This window comes from Cajanus cajan, chromosome 11 (assembly GCF_000230855.2).
Source record: "Cajanus cajan strain Asha chromosome 11, NIPB_CcT2T_4, whole genome shotgun sequence".
NCBI classification, from domain to species: domain Eukaryota; kingdom Viridiplantae; phylum Streptophyta; class Magnoliopsida; order Fabales; family Fabaceae; genus Cajanus; species Cajanus cajan.
Genome location: NC_138527.1, coordinates 38,750,312 through 38,766,661, shown reverse-complemented (window position 1 = coordinate 38,766,661; position 16,350 = coordinate 38,750,312). Strand labels below are relative to the sequence as shown.

At 30.2% G+C, this 16,350-nt stretch overlaps 1 protein-coding gene and 1 pseudogene across 1 annotated transcript; both read left to right on the top strand.

The window, feature by feature from the left end:
* The first annotated feature begins 716 nt into the window (after window positions 1–716).
* Window positions 717–2,699, top strand: HB40 (homeobox protein 40). Its single transcript, XM_020361798.3, has 3 exons — window positions 717–930; window positions 1,011–1,327; window positions 2,323–2,699. The coding sequence occupies exons 1-3, from the start codon at window positions 843–845 to the stop codon at window positions 2,554–2,556; spliced, it is 639 nt and encodes a 212-aa protein (XP_020217387.1). The 5' UTR covers window positions 717–842; the 3' UTR covers window positions 2,557–2,699.
* An 11,638-nt stretch (window positions 2,700–14,337) lies between these two features.
* Window positions 14,338–16,346, top strand: LOC109800485 (bZIP transcription factor 1-A-like; annotated as a pseudogene).
* The last annotated feature ends 4 nt before the right edge of the window (window positions 16,347–16,350 follow it).

The following is a 16,350-nucleotide window of genomic DNA, read 5'->3' as shown; positions in this document are numbered from 1 at the left end:
TTTGCATCGCGTGTGGCCAATTGCACAATACATTTAGCTTTTCTATTTATCATAATATTATCTATGCGTAAGGATCCACGTAATTCTTTGAATTATTTCCAAATTTAGATGAAGAAAGAAAATCATTACCCACTTTTTAAAAGCATCTCAATGGAGAAGTTTATATTTTCATAATCCATACAAAAAAACGTGTTAAATTCAAACTTTTTAGATGCATTATTGATCAAAAATAGGGGAACAATACAACTTATTTTATTTAGTGAGAAATGAAGGAAAATATAATACACTGTATAGATAATATGTATATATACTTATATAATCACGTGAAGTTGTCTATTCACTCTATCATGTGTCTATAAAAATATAATAAAAAGTTTAAAATATTTTTATTGTATAAAATAAATTTTATTTAAGAATTAATTATAAAAATAAATGAAAACATTTAATGTAATATTATTCGTACCATATATTCGTAAATAGACAATAAAAACCACTTATTATATGCCTGTATATCATATGATCTATTGTGATGCGCCCGTACGTATTTTATTTGCCGGTGTGTCATGACAACTATTAAAATAACAAAGAATAAAAACATAATGGCACTGATCTGCAAATATACGCAAAAGTTAGGGTATTTGGTAGAATACATTTTTACACATCCTGAACTCAAACTAAGTAGACAGGCATCATTTTTGCTATAAATATGTGGAAGGTCTATGTTGTCTCTCCAAAAACATATCGTCCTTTTAAGAACATAACATAACACTGGTTTTGAGATCAAAGAGATCGAAGCCAGTGAATTAGAGCGAGCTAGCTAGGAACGCACGTAACACACCACAATGAATCATCGACCTTTCCAAGACCCCATGATGCTCATCTCTCAGCTATACCCTGGCGATGCATATACTCAAATAATAGCTCAACAAGGTTAGAACTTAGAATCCAAGTGTTAACATTACATGAAATAAATTAAAGAGCTTTTTTTATATATATGATTACTTTTTCAGGTGAGAAGAAGCCAAGACGTCGTCGTAATAAGAAGAACAAAGGAGGAGAAAACAGTGCCTCGGAAGCCAACAAGAAGAGGAAGCTTAGTGTGGAGCAAGTTAATTTGCTTGAGCAAAACTTTGGAAGTGAACATAAACTCGAGTCAGAAAGGAAGGACAAGCTCGCAATGGAGCTTGGTTTGGACCCTCGACAAGTTGCTGTGTGGTTTCAAAACAGAAGAGCTCGTTGGAAGAACAAAAAATTGGAAGAAGAGTACTCTAGCCTTAAAAAAACTCATGAATCAACCTTGCTTGAGAAATGTCGCCTTGAGAGTGAGGTACATCAAGCCCTTCTCTTTCTCACAGTTTTTTTTTTTTTTTAATTTCCTGAAATAAATTGAGTTTTCCTAGAAAATTAACCATATTTAAAAACATGAGGTCGTACGCAATTAAAAAACGAGAGGCATTTCATTGGTCCATATTAGTTCTTGTGCTTAGGAAACTTTTTGGGAAAGAAAAATGAGTAGTGAGAGTATGACTTTATGGCCTAATTTTGTGGGAACTGAAAGCTCAAGTGGAGATAGTACGCTACTCCTAGAGACTCTGAACTCTGAAGTTGAAAGTTGAAACTCCTTTGTTTCCCACCCAATTACAACTTTGTTTTGTACTCAACGGTGGTGTCATTTTCTTTTCCCGTAACAAAAACGTCAATTTCGGGCTAGCATGTCACCACGTTGCTTCTCTGGTGGCCTAGATATTTTTTATTCTCTATTCTTTATTTAACTCTGTAAGTCGTTGCTTTAAAAAGATTATGTGACTAGTTTAATCCCGTAAATGTTGAAAGAGATTAGAATCACCCGCATGCAACCGGTTCTTCAGGGCAAAGCAAAAAGAAAGAAAAAAAGTAAAGAAACTAAGACCCACCATATGAACGTGCATATGAGCTCTGGGCTCGAAGAAACCCAAGTGACACTCTTAAGTTCTCAGCCATAGATAAGTCTAAGTCATGTGGAAAAAATAAAATCAAAAAGGGAAAAACCACTAACAAAAGGAACAGCAAACTGCCACCTTAGTAGACAACAAAAAGGCACCGTTTCTTCCAATATTTCTTGGATAGGCTCCGTACAATATTATTAAGATAGCTCACGTTGGGCCTGCTCAAGGCCCACTTACGAAGAAGACACGTAACATGTGTTCCCACGTGAAACGCCATTAGCCTCTGATCAATACCTATCGTGTGTGTCTATTTATATATATTCTCCTCAGCTTTATCTTTGGTTAGACTTAGATATTGTTAACTCCGACCAATACCATGTGACACCATTGCTTGCAGGTGCTGAAACTCAAGGACCAACTTTCCGAAGCAGAAAAGGAGATACAAAGGTTGCTACAGAGTGCTGATAGAGTCCCCAGCAACAGTTCTAGTTCGTCACAGTCACAATCAGTGGAAGCGTTGGACCCACCATTTTTAGGGGAATTTGGAGTTGATGGATATGATGATGATGTGTTTTACGTGCCTGAGACCCATTATATCAACGGCATGGAGTGGATTAATTTGTACATGTAAACCAATAGGAATTTAGAAATTTGTAGATAATGTGAATGATCCAATGTATATTGTTCCTAGCTAGGTAGCTAAGCGTGTGTTTGTTTGACTATGGTTTGAAAAGTATCGATTAACATAATAATAATTTGCATTTTGACCCGAAATGGCAGTATCTTCCTTTGTGAGCAACGTTAGTTTATGTCACCTACGAGCACATAGCTGTGCCATGTGTTTAATAATTGAGCTCACTGATATTGTTCGTTAGAGGGAGAAAAAGAAAATATTCATACTAGATTAAAAAGCAAAGACAGGCTATTCAGCGTTGGATAGCGGGACTATATGGTAATGGTTTTGAATCCTTATCTATTTTATTTTTTGGGAATGCATTTATAATGGAATGCCTTGCTGACTTTGCATTCATTTTTCTACTGTAATTAATACGAACCAAATTATGCCTTTGTCATTATCAATGTCCATAAAATTCCCCTTCCCACCCCAGCCGAACGGATAAGATTTAGTTTTTTTCTTTCTTTTTATCCCCTCACATACAACGTCTCATGCATATTGCATCACATCAATAATATATAAAAGGTAATTAGCAGCATATTTAATTGGCTATTTTCTCTTGTGTACCGTAAGCCATGCTCATTTTTTTAACTCTAAATTTATATAATTATTTATTTTTTAGACTGCGTACATTAATAGCTTGTTCAATGTACGAAAGTGTAGTGTTTATTTTTTCACGACCCTTGTAGGATGTAAAATGAGTGAAAAGAATATAGATATAGAAAAATAAAAGGTAAGAAAAGCTAAAATGCAAAATACATAGAGTAAAAAGGTAAAATATAAAAACACTAAAATTTTTAAAAATACTAAAATGCTCAAGTACAAAAAAAAATATAAAGAGAGAGAGAGAGAAAACAGTAAAAGCATATTCATCTTCTATGTTGGTACTTAGTAGTTTCATTACCAATGATTCATTATCTCTTTCACACAAAAGCATACTCCTCTTCTCATGCTATCTTTGTATGTTCATAAGCACTCATACCCAGTCTCTTCATGTTCACACTGCATACAAACTGTTGCGACATTGTTGTCTGCTATGAGTCGGGGATTGGCTTACTTTCATTACAACCCAATTTCATTGCCCATTAGTTTCACCTTTTTCTTTCTTTTGCTTAAATCATTTACATATTTTATCCTTGGTTGGATTATCATAATATATATTTTTGTTTACCTTCATATAGGAGGAATAGTTTATTTTAAGAATATATCTCTCTAGATTTACTTTATTCAATAACTTATGTTCTACATTAAATTTTAGTTATCCAATCGTTGAATTTAAAATTCATAATATATAGATTAAATCTACAAATTTTTAAAAAATTTAAAAACTATTTGATACTTCGTTTCATTAATTCAAATTAATAAATGATCATGAAATCATTTTATATATTGATTTGAATTAATGAAATGAAGTATTAAATAATTTTTAATTTTTAAAAAAAATTTACAAACTTGATCAATGTATCGAGAACTTTAAATTCAACGATAGGATCATTAAAATTTAATGTGAAATATAAATTATTAAACGAAATAAGTTTAAATAGATTTACTTTCGAAATAAACAAATATCTCCTCTAAATATATCTTTTTATTAAAAATTGTAATTTTTTTATTATCATAATAATTATCAACACTCCATATTAGTGTCTTATATATTGCTACGTGATCTAACAATCACATTAACAATACACGTTATCATTGTAACATCCCAAATTTTTCTACTACTACTACAAATAATTATTATTTATTTTTGTATTTATGAAGATTATTTCCTTATAATTATTTTGATTAATTAAATGAGTTTGATTAAATTTTTAAAGGTTTTTATTAATAATTATTTATGAAAATTATTTTGTATAATATTATTAATTATGATATTTTGTTATAATTATTATTTAAAGAAAATCATGTTTTAAATTGTATTGATATGTTATTTTAATTTGATATATATATATATATATATATATATATATATATATATTATTTATTTATTATTTAAAAAATTCTGGATTTTGATGGTCCCGGAACGGGCCGTTCCACTTTGGGAACGGGCCGTTCCAATTCGAGCAAACATAGGAAAAATTTCAACCCAAAACGGGCCGTTCCGGATGAGGTTTTAGAGAACAAGTATTGACCCCAGAACGGGACGTTCTGGTTTTGGAACGGGACGTTCTAGGAGAGGTTTTTGCACATGTTTTATTTGTCCAGAACGGGCCGTTCCGGATTCGGAACAGGCCGTTCTGGCCACAGCCTGATGCTTATAAATAGAACGTTTTTCACTCTCTAAAACTCATTTTTTTCATTTTCTAATCTTCTTCCTCCTTTCTCTCTGAAGACGACGGGGAACCTAGAGGGGGCGACCAACAAGATTCGGCTCCTGCTTATCGAGGTAAGGGGGGAGTGAGAAACCTCGCTCTAGGTGTGGGATTGTATGCTGTGTAGTGGGATTGACCCTCAATCCTGTGTTTGTTGCATTTTTTGTATGCTTATGTATGATGAGTTTTTCCCAATTGTATCTGTTTTGCCTATTGTTTTCTTATATGTAATTAATTGTATGAATTGAGATTTCTATGGGTTCCTATGGGAAACCCTAAGGGAATGCATTGATAATTGTAAGAGGCAAATTTTAAATGTTTTCTGTTTTACCTTCTGAGTTTTCTGTTGTGTTTCTTGATATTTGCTGAGTGTAAATATGTATATAATCTTGAAAATAAACAAGTTTTGATATGAATTAGAGTGCTTTGTGGGGTTCCTGTGGGAACCCTATGAGAAACAGGCAAAATATGAATGTTTTCTGTTTTGCTTTCTGATTGTTCTGATGTATTTCTTGTTGAATGAGATGTATAAATATGTGTTTATTTTTGAAAATAGATCAATTTTGATCTGATTTTGAGTGCTCTGTAGACACTATGTGAATATGATGAGATGATGTGAAAAGTGATAATGAGACATGATAATGTGATATGGGAATGAGAAATGATAATGTGATATGAGAATGCATAGAGTCTTGATTGACATGCATCATTTGCATAAGTGTTTTAACGGTACGATATGGAATACACCGCCAGAGAAGGCCCCCTAGTGTAAAAGCTTTGGGGATTAGTCCTTGGGGATAGCTCGGTTTGGAAGTCCCAGTCTCGCCCATTGTGTGCATGGGATGTATCTTGCGCGGCTTAGCTATCTCGACGAGACTCTAGTAGTATATCCTTCTAGTGAGAGTGCGCAGAGGGTGTGACCCGGCATGTACTCCTAGACTACTCTTCGTGTATTGCTAGCGGCAATATGCCATGTGATGTTTTACTGGCGCCACATGCATGATAATATGTAGTCTGTGTCCATACTTATGCATTTTAATGTTATATGATAAAGTGATGGTTTATGTCTTGGATGAGTGTGATGTTATTATTAACTTATCTATGTTATACTTGTTTTATTTGTGTTTGGCTATTCGACATACATTTCTACACTGTGAGCTAGAGTGAGATGTTTCTCACTCCTTTTTCTCATGTTGTTTTGCTTTGACTATTATACAGGTGATCATCAGCGTGAGACTGAGGATGTTGGTGATGAAGCTTAGGTTTCTATGTTGGGTTTTACTCTAATAGGACATGTGACATTGGGACATAGATAGGATTAGTTTAAGATGTTCTTATTAAATTATTTTAGAAAATTTAATTTTATTTCTTTGTAATTTTACTAGCATGTTATTTGGATTAAGTTTATGAATGTGAACTCTTTACCCTTACGTGGTTGGAAATTTTATTTTTATTGATTTTTTTTTATAACTACTGTATATGTATGTTGGAGTAGAGAGTGTCACAATCATTATCTATTATGACAAACTTCAAATTGTCATATTAACATGTGAATTGTCACACTAGTAAATATTGCCATATCAATAATCAACTAATGATAATGGGTAATCAACTAATTAGGACAAAATATGTGAAAAAAATTTAGTAACAAAATTCACAAAAGTCAAAAAAGATAAGAGGACAAAAATGTGCAATTAAGATAGAAAATTATTAGACAATTTAAGACCATCATGATTTTTGGTTATACCTATATGACATATAATTGAGTGTTAATTTTTTTATTAAAAAATTTAAATACATTTATTGTAGAGATTAGTCAAAATGTATATATAGTGGTCTTGAAAATAATTTTTTAACACTGTAAAATTAACGATACATTCATACATATCTCATGGAAGCCATTAAGGTAAGAATAGAGTTCAACATTTATCACTTGATATTTGTGTCTAATTAAACTCCATATAGTAATATTAGTAATACTTTTTTTTCAACACATTCTCTACAATTTGTTACAAATTATTGAAAAATATAAAATTATAAAATGAGACTCTGTTGAATGATAAGTGAAATCCATAATATTTTATATAATTCTTAATAAACTACGGTTGATAAGAAAAAATATGATACAAAGAGTTAAGAGCTAGTGTGTTGATCTCTCTCTATATATATCTTAAAACTAATATTCAAACTAAGGAAAATATACATCCCTTTACAATTTCTCTATCGGAACATTATATGATTTAAAATGTTATATTGCAATGTCTTTGTAGATATATGCCCACCCACTCTGCCAATTGAAACCATGAAAAGGAAGGAATTAAACTTTTTAGAAGAATCTAAAAGTTATGTAGGTCACACTAAAGCTGAACAACTATTATTGCTATATTAATTTTTGGGGCTTGATAATTCGGAAAAATTGTACGGTAGTTTTTTCTTTCTTTCTATTTTTAGATTACAATAATATAGATCATTTATCTGTCCTATTTAACTCCTCCCCAGACCAACTTGAATAATTCAATTATAGTGTTTGTTTCCTTGTTATTTAAAGTTGAAACTAATACATAATAAGTACTTTTCTTTTTTCCAAATTTTTCAGTCCAACGCACTATTAGAAAAGTTTCATTTTCCTGCGAATTATCCTGCAAAAAAATATTAGTAGAAATTTTTTGCGAACTTTCCTGGAAAAAATATTCATAGAAATTTTTTACAAATTTATTTGAAAAAAATAATTTACAGATATGTCTTACAAATTTTGCTACAATTTTAATAATCATAGAAAAAAAATTTCATGGTAAAAATTTGCAGAAAATATTGTAAGAATTTTATTTTGTTTCTTGCAGAATTTCTCGTAAAAATAAATTCGCAAGTACTGTTTACTAAATGGTAAAAAAATTTTGCAGGTAATTTTTCCTGCGAATTTTCTTGCAAATTTTAATCCGCAGGAAAAATAAAAAAATATATTTAAATTTATAAGTTTAATATTTAAAAAAAACTTCAAGTCCCACATCGATTGAAAATAAAAAAATTAAATAATATATAAGTTGGGGCAACACTTACCTTACAAGTTGATTTGTATGGTTAAGTGTTAGACTTATAATCTACGATCTTATAATTTAAAAGATTATGTATCACATGTTGGAGGCATGGAAACAAAGTTGAAGAATTATTGATAGAATTTATAGTAATTTCTTTAATTTTTTTTCGTAAAAAATATTCCTGCAGAATTTCTTGAGAAAAAATTCGCAGGAAAGTTTATTGCGAATTTTTTTTTTTAGGAAACTTTCCTGTAAAACTTTTTTTGTAAGAAACTTTCCTGCGAATTTTTTTCGCAAGAAATTTTGCAGGAAAATTTCCTATGAATTTTGAAATTCACAAAGATATATTATTCACAAAGGTATTACCTGCAAATAAAATTTCGCAGAAAAATTTGTAGGAACAACGCTTCCTACGAATTTTTATGAAAAATTCGTAGGAAAAATCGCATGTAAGAAGAGAAATTCTAGTAATGACGGTGTTACAACAATTTCCAAAGTTACACACACATAAATATCTATCTATCTATATATATAAAATACTTTTCCCCCCTAATTTCTGACTTATTGTCTTCTTTTTATTTTTTTAATAACATCATTTCCAATATCTATTATTTTTTAGGAGTACTAATAACATTTTAAATCAAATGAATGAATCTTTAAATGAGGAGTAAAATCAAACAAATTTTGAAATTTTTAACAAATTTAAGCAATAGTAGATAATATGTTGCTCGCAATTTCAATATTTTATCTCATCACATTTTTTTTCACTCACCTGAAATGATAATAATTATTCTAAAAGGTCTTTAATTATTGTTGCTACAAATGATTAAGGCTATGTTTGGTTCATGTTTACATTTTGAAACTATAGTTAGTTGATCTCTGACACAATATCTACATGTTTGATAATTTTTTTTTTATTATGTTGAGTGTAAATTATAAACAAACTTCAATTGAATAAAAAAAATCAAGAAAGCTGTTGCTTTTTTTTTTTTTTTCCTTCTAAAGTCTTTTTAGAGACTTAACTTTCTAACTGTAGTACGAACACACACTAAAAAAACGTTTGCCTCGGTGGAAATGTCTCTCTTACTCGCGTAATTTCAGCGGACAAAAGTAGTGAGTTACTTTTTCAATTAAAGGCCCATTCTCCTTAATTTTGGGCTGTGTTAAATGGGCTTCCCATTCAGCAATGTTTAAGTTTTCCGGGCTTAAACACTGGTCCTGTATGTTTATCTCAATGAATGTTGTTAAAAAAAATTATTATTTTTACCAAAAATAATATATTTTTATTTTGTTAAATAGACTTCTATCCATTCATAATAAACCTCCTTAATTTTAATTATTTTTTAAATACCTTTTTTGGAAAGTAATTTTTTAAAATAGAAAAAAAAAATTTGAAAAAGTAATTTTTGAAAGACAAAAAAATATACTTCTAAAATATATATTATTGTATGGTCATTTTCTTGTAACCGACATATTTAAAATTATTAATTTTTAAATTTAATATAATTTGATAAATTAAAAAAATTATAATGTAATTATATTTTGGTGAAAAAAATTTATAAATTTCTTTATTGTTCTAGTAATTTTATTGTAATTAACATATTTAAAATTTCAATTTTTAGATAATTTTAAATTTTCAAAAATATTTTATTGAAAATAATTTACAAATCTCTTAAATATTCTAGTATTTTTTTGTAACTAACATATTTTAGATTTTAAATTTTTAGATGATTTGATAAATTAAAATAAGGTTTTATAATATAATTATGTTCTAGTAAAAAGGATTTACAAATCTCCTAATTATTTTGATGACTATTGTGCAATTAACATATATATATATATATAGATAATTTAATAAATTAAAAAAAAATTATATTTAGAATAACAAACAAATATACTATCCAAATTGTGACATGCATGAGCTCAATAACTGTCATGACATAAAATTAAAAAAAAAAACATAATAATCATCTTATTAACAAACATAAAAAAAATCTAATAAAGACAATTTTCAATTAAGCAAATAGGAAAACACTTGAACAAAGAATGATAATTATAAAGTGCACCAATTTTAAAAAAAATGTATACATTTAAAAAAAATCACCTTGAGTGTAAGTTCTTTGATGTTGATTATTCATTTGTAATATTACAAAAATTATGGTGTGATTCTAATCCATGTATTGGTGCAGTACCACCTATTAGTCCCAAGAGGGACGAGGATACTTCAGAAGGTGAGGTTTGACAATATTGAAAGATAAATAGAATATTTCTATATATATTTTTTTAGTTGTTAATCTTGTTAGATAGGGAGTTAGTTGTTCTTCTCTCTCCTCGTATATATTGTCCTTTGCTTCATTGTTGAATAGAAAATTTCTTTTTCACAAAATCACCAATATGATATCAAGAGCATAATAACAGAAACTTTAGGTGCCCTTTTCTTCATTTTTTGATCCTCCATTGAATTTCATCTATGGTGGATTCAACCGATAATACCACTAAATAGAATAATAATGTTACACAAGATCCATCTCTTCAATTCAATAGCTCGAATTACTTGTATCTCGATAAAAATATAAGTGTTGTTCTAATCTCTTTAATTATGGATGGAACGAATTATGTGTCACGAAGTAGAAGCATGTATTGTGCATTATCCATGAAGAACAAAGTCAAATGTTGACATTAAAACTCTAGCTCTCAACGATCCTTTATTCAAAGCTTTGGAAAGATGTAATGTGATTACTATTTCATGGATTTCATGTGCTCTATCACTAGAAATTGCAAAAAAAGCTTTGGAAAGATGTAATGTGATTACTATTTCATGGATTTCACGTGCTCTATCACTAGAAATTGCAAAAAACACCAACCACATCAAGAATGCCTATATTATTTGGAATCATCTCTAACAACACTATTCAAAAAGGGAACCACTTTTGAATGTCATGTCTATTACAAGAAATAACTTCAGCCAACAAGGAGATTGAAATCTCAATTCACATTTCACATAACTAACCACTCCCTGGGAGGATCTTTAGGCTTTTTGCATTCTTTCAACTTGCGACTAAAATGCCAAATGTAGTTATGATCTCATGAAAACCATGCAAGATCAATGCAAAATAAACCACATTATCTGTTCCTAAAAGGTCTAAATGATAACTTCAAAACCATTAGAAACTAGATACTAATGTGAGATCCTTCACCTAACTAGATCAAACATTTCCCAAGTACTTCAACAAGAAAGAATACACAACACATACATTGTTGGTGATAACTGCAAGATTCTAATGTTCAACTACTCCAATACACGCATGAAACCACCAAATCAGTGGCCTCACATAGGAAGAGGCAAGCCATAAACATAAGGAAAATGATTCAACAACATATCTTCCATCAAGATGTGTAACATTTGTGATAAGTCATGACTCATTTAGGAGACATGCTACTTCAAGCACGAGTTTCAATCAAACTTCAAAATCAAGAACAAGGAAATTGACATACATCAAATCAATTTTGTAAAATTTGATACATCTACCATACAAAATGACACAATAACTTCTACTGCCACAACCAATGCAATGAGCCTCACTCCTTAAATGTACTAAAAATTGGTCCAATTATTGAATAGAACTAATGATTCTATAACAAGTATAAGTAGTAGTAATGACTTCGTGTAACTAGTAGGATTTAGGTTTTAAGATTTTATCAACTATTATTCTACTTAATAACTTTCAATTAAATATGAATTTTATTGATTTAATTGTTCAATAACTTTATATCACATGATATTTGTATATTAAATTTGGTTAAAATTGAGGAGAATATTTTTAGTTAATAGAAAAATATTGTGTAAAACTCATATTTATAAAAGAAGAAAAATAATATTAAAAATATCTAATTAAGAGAATGAAAATAATCAAACTAAAATAAATTAGTGAGTATAATGCTGTATTTTAAATTTTTTTACCATATTTATTTCAAATTATAAGAATAATTGTATATATTATTTTTAAAATGTTAAAAATTAGTGGGGGAAGTTGCCCCCTCTCTCATCTTCATATATCCGAGTTTAGATCATGAATTTTTGTGTGTATGACATAAATACACATATAACTAATTTAAATTAAAAATTAACCAGTGTTCATGCATATTTACTTTTAATATTAATTATTTAAATAAAATTTAGTAACTTATTATATTTATTATTCTCTTTTCCTGTTATACAAATTAAATGCATATATTTTCTGTTCAAAATGTTAGGATTATGAAATGCGCAAATACTATCGTGCTAGCTTTCGGAAAAATTTAACCCGATTATCTTCAGCGCAGTCAAGCCTATTTATCCGTAATGGGTCAAATGAGTCTTCTAACCCAAACTTACAAATTTTTGTATAATAAATTAAACGATAATTTATTTTAAAAATAAATTTATCTAGACTTATTTTGTTTAACAATTTATATTTTATATCAAATTTTAACTATTCAATAATTGAATTGAGTTTTTAATATATATATTACGTCTATAATTTTTTTAAAAATTAAAAATTATTCAATATTTTATTTTATTAATTCTAATTGACAAATAATTATAAAATTATTTTATATATTCAGTAAATGGAATGCAAACACAACTATATATATTGTGGATAAACAAATCACATAATGAGAAAGATGCAGGACAGAGGTGATGTACGTAGATAACTTTTAAATGCTAAGAACAATATGTTATAACTTTTTTGGTGGAAGCCAATATTTAATATGATATATTGAGATGTATATGTAATCTTTTGAATAAATGCAATTACATAATATTTTCATTAACTTGAGAAAAATATAAAATAACCACAAGGAGGATTCATAGGACATTATTTTACGGGTTACTTGTTGCTAGGTAACCTACTAAATAGTATGCCACCTGGATATAATATGACTTTATACTTAGAAAAGAACTTTTTACTCAAAAAAAAAAAATAGTGATGATGTTTGGAGGTTTGTAGAGTACTTTAATAAGTGGTGCACCTCATAAGTTGAAGTATCGTTAATCTTTGGAATTTTCATCTGAACTTATCAGAGTTTCTTGCATTGACTAGTTAACATAATTTTCTGTTGATTAAATCAATAAAATGTCTCTTCTAAGGTGAACTAAATGTGAAAAGTATAAGTTGAAGTATATCTAAATACTTGCGATGTGTTTTTGAGTTTTCTGCTCCCCTCTGACCCTCCCCTATAACTACATTTAATCTTGATTAAATACTTATTTTGGTCCCTTATAATCTTATATTTTTTTTAAACAAGTTCAAATAAAAAGTATGTGATGCTGATTTGACCAAGTGAGGATTAGTCAAATGCGTACAAGATTTTTTTAAGAAAAGATATACAATAACATATGCCATTTAAATAGAGGCATCAAAGGATTCCGCTAATACAATCCGTGTATTAATCATGATATTGCACTACGTAAAAATGCCAAAGCTAGACTTACTATTCCAGACTACATTAGAATAGACTCTTCATAAGATGGAAATTGCACTAAATACATTGACATCTGTGACTAAGGAAAAATTTGAACATAAATAAATATATTGCCTCCTTGTCTCCTTCATGCTATCCTTTTGTGAATTGGATTCTAAACATACGTACCATGGGTTGCATGATCCTATAATACTAATATTTTGTATCAGTTGATACTACCATAATATATATAGCTAATGGGTAAGCTATTATCTCGTCTATTAGCTAATCAATCATTATAAGTAAAGGTAACCACTTCAGTTGAGGCTCCATATTCCATGTTATTGATATTTTTTTTTAACTTTAATTAAAATTATTGAACTTAGTTTCCATATTGTAAAACGATGCTTCATCTTCTTACTTTGTAGTTGAAAAATCACTCATTCACTATGTTAAAAAATGTGTTTCTTTGCTATTGCTATTTGTTCATGACACTAATTTTCTGGTAGATAAAAGTTGGAATGTATTTGATCATTAAACATCAATCCCAAGCAGTATTTAGGTTGAATTCTCTTGTTTGGAGAATCTGTCGGTTTTTCAATGTTTGAAGTAAGCATAGCATAGCATATTCAAGCAAGGGTGTCAGTTTTCCAATTACGAATTATTGCTTGGGTTTTATCTAGAGGAAAGGACCAGCTAGTGAGATGGTATAGATCCATAATTTAAATCTCATCTAGTGTCCGCTTTTCACTTACTTTTTCTGTTACTTAACTTTTCTTGAGTATAAGTACTTGAAAGCACTTGATCTTTTTTCCTTCACGTTTCTTGCAATCTCATTTGTATTTTGTTGAAGGAATCATCTACAAACAACAAAGGGAATTTTGACCAAATGCTTGTTTATGGTATGCTGCAACCTTCTTCGTGATATTCTTTCTTTTTACATGGTTGGTCAAACAATTGTGTTCGTGCGAACCTTTTCAGGAGCTAATGCACAGAACCATTCTGTCAGAGCCATTCCTCAATCTTCGGTACCTGGAATGCCCGTTGTGACAACGTTTGCAACCAATCTTAATATCGGAATGGACTTATGGAATGCATCTCCTGAAGCTGCAAAAATGAGACACAATCAATCTGCTGCCACAGGAGCGGTTACTCCAACCATAATGGGACGTGAAGTCGCACTTGGTGGACAGTGGATACAAATATGATTTCTAGTTTTGTTTTTCTTAAGATTGTTCAGAGCATGTATTATTTTATTTTCGTAGTTAACATTTATCATATTCATGCTTATTTTAATAAACATTGAAAACATTTTCGTTTTGGTGATACAAACTAGAAAGTATTTCCCTTGCAACTTTGCATTCTTTTAGTTCCTTTTCCTTTCCCCTATTAGTTTTTTAGGACGAACGTAAGCTGAAAAGACAGAAGAGGAAACAGTCTAATAGAGAGTCAGCTATGAGGTCAAGACTACGCAGTACTTTAGAGATTCTACTTCACGCTCCCTAGTCCCTTGTATAAGTGTGAGAGTAAGCCTTGTGTGGTCCCTTATTGCTTGATTTTTAAGACTAGGAAACTGTCTTTATTTGACTATATTCGATGCTTACCATTTTACAACATTTGGAAATGTTCTGCATTTCTTGTTCCAACCAGGCTGAGTGTGAAGAGTTACAAAAGAGGGTGGAATCGCTGGGAAGTGAGAATCAAACTGAGAAGAGCTTCAGACAGTATCTGAAGAATGCAAGAAACTTTATAAAGGTAATTTCCCTGACCATTCTGCTTTCAGAAGCATTAACGCTGTATTACGAAATACAAAGTCCATGTTCTCTTGTACAAAGATGGAGCTTTCTCTACCTTCTCCTCTTTAGCAGCATGCGGTATCATCTTTAGAGACAGTAGTGTCAACTTGGCTGGTTGCCTAGCAGAGATAGTTCTGGCCAAATCAGCACTGGAAGCAGAAATTTTGGCCATTATTCATGCAGTTCAGATCGCTCGGAGTCATGCATGGATGTTGCTATGGATAGAGACAGACTCGCTCCTAGCCATCAGAGCCTTCTCTTACCCTTCTTTAGTTCCTTGTACTTTGTATGTTTAGTGGTTGAACATGTTACACCATATTAGACAGATGAGGCTTCATTTCTCTCACATTTTAAGAGAGGAAAATGGATGTGTTGATAGTCTAGCAGGTTTTGATCTTAGACACTTTGTTATCATTGGTTGCTATATGTTCTATCTTGTATCATGATTGCTTATTCTAGAGACAGTGGAGGTCTTCCACACTTTAGAGTCTCTTAGGATTGGTAATGACAGACGTTTGTACTTGTATTTCTTTCTTTTCTTTATTATTTAGTATATATTTCTTTCTTTTCTTTATCATTTAGTGCATTTTTGATATGTTGCAGATGATTAGTGTGAATTGAGGTGCTAACCTAGTTAAGATCTCTTTTCTACATATATCTTAACATATCTACCTTTTTCAAAAAACATTGTACGAACTCAATTTACAATAACTGCTGTCTACAGGAAGAGTTGGAACGGTTATGTGGGCCAGAAGCAGTTGCTAACCTCAAATAAAAAATCAGCTTCTTATTATCATGCCAGAACAACCGCGATCCACTCCTTGAAGAGACGAATTTGTAGGTGGAATTTTTTCAGTGGCGAAATTGATCACAAGATATATATATTTTTTTTTGGTTTAATCTTTATACCATTAACATTTAATTGTCATTCCCCTTATGATCTACCCTATTATTATTGTCAAAGAAATTATAGAAATCTATTTATTCAACAATATTATTGGGCAGATCTTTTATGTGGGCCATAGCAAATAAACTTGGCCAGTTGGCCTAAACTCAAATAATGAGACTTGCATGCAATTCAGTGAGATTGCATCAAAGAGTGTCCGTCACAATGTAACTCCAGGCACAACACAAGATAGTTGTACAAATAAATACTAC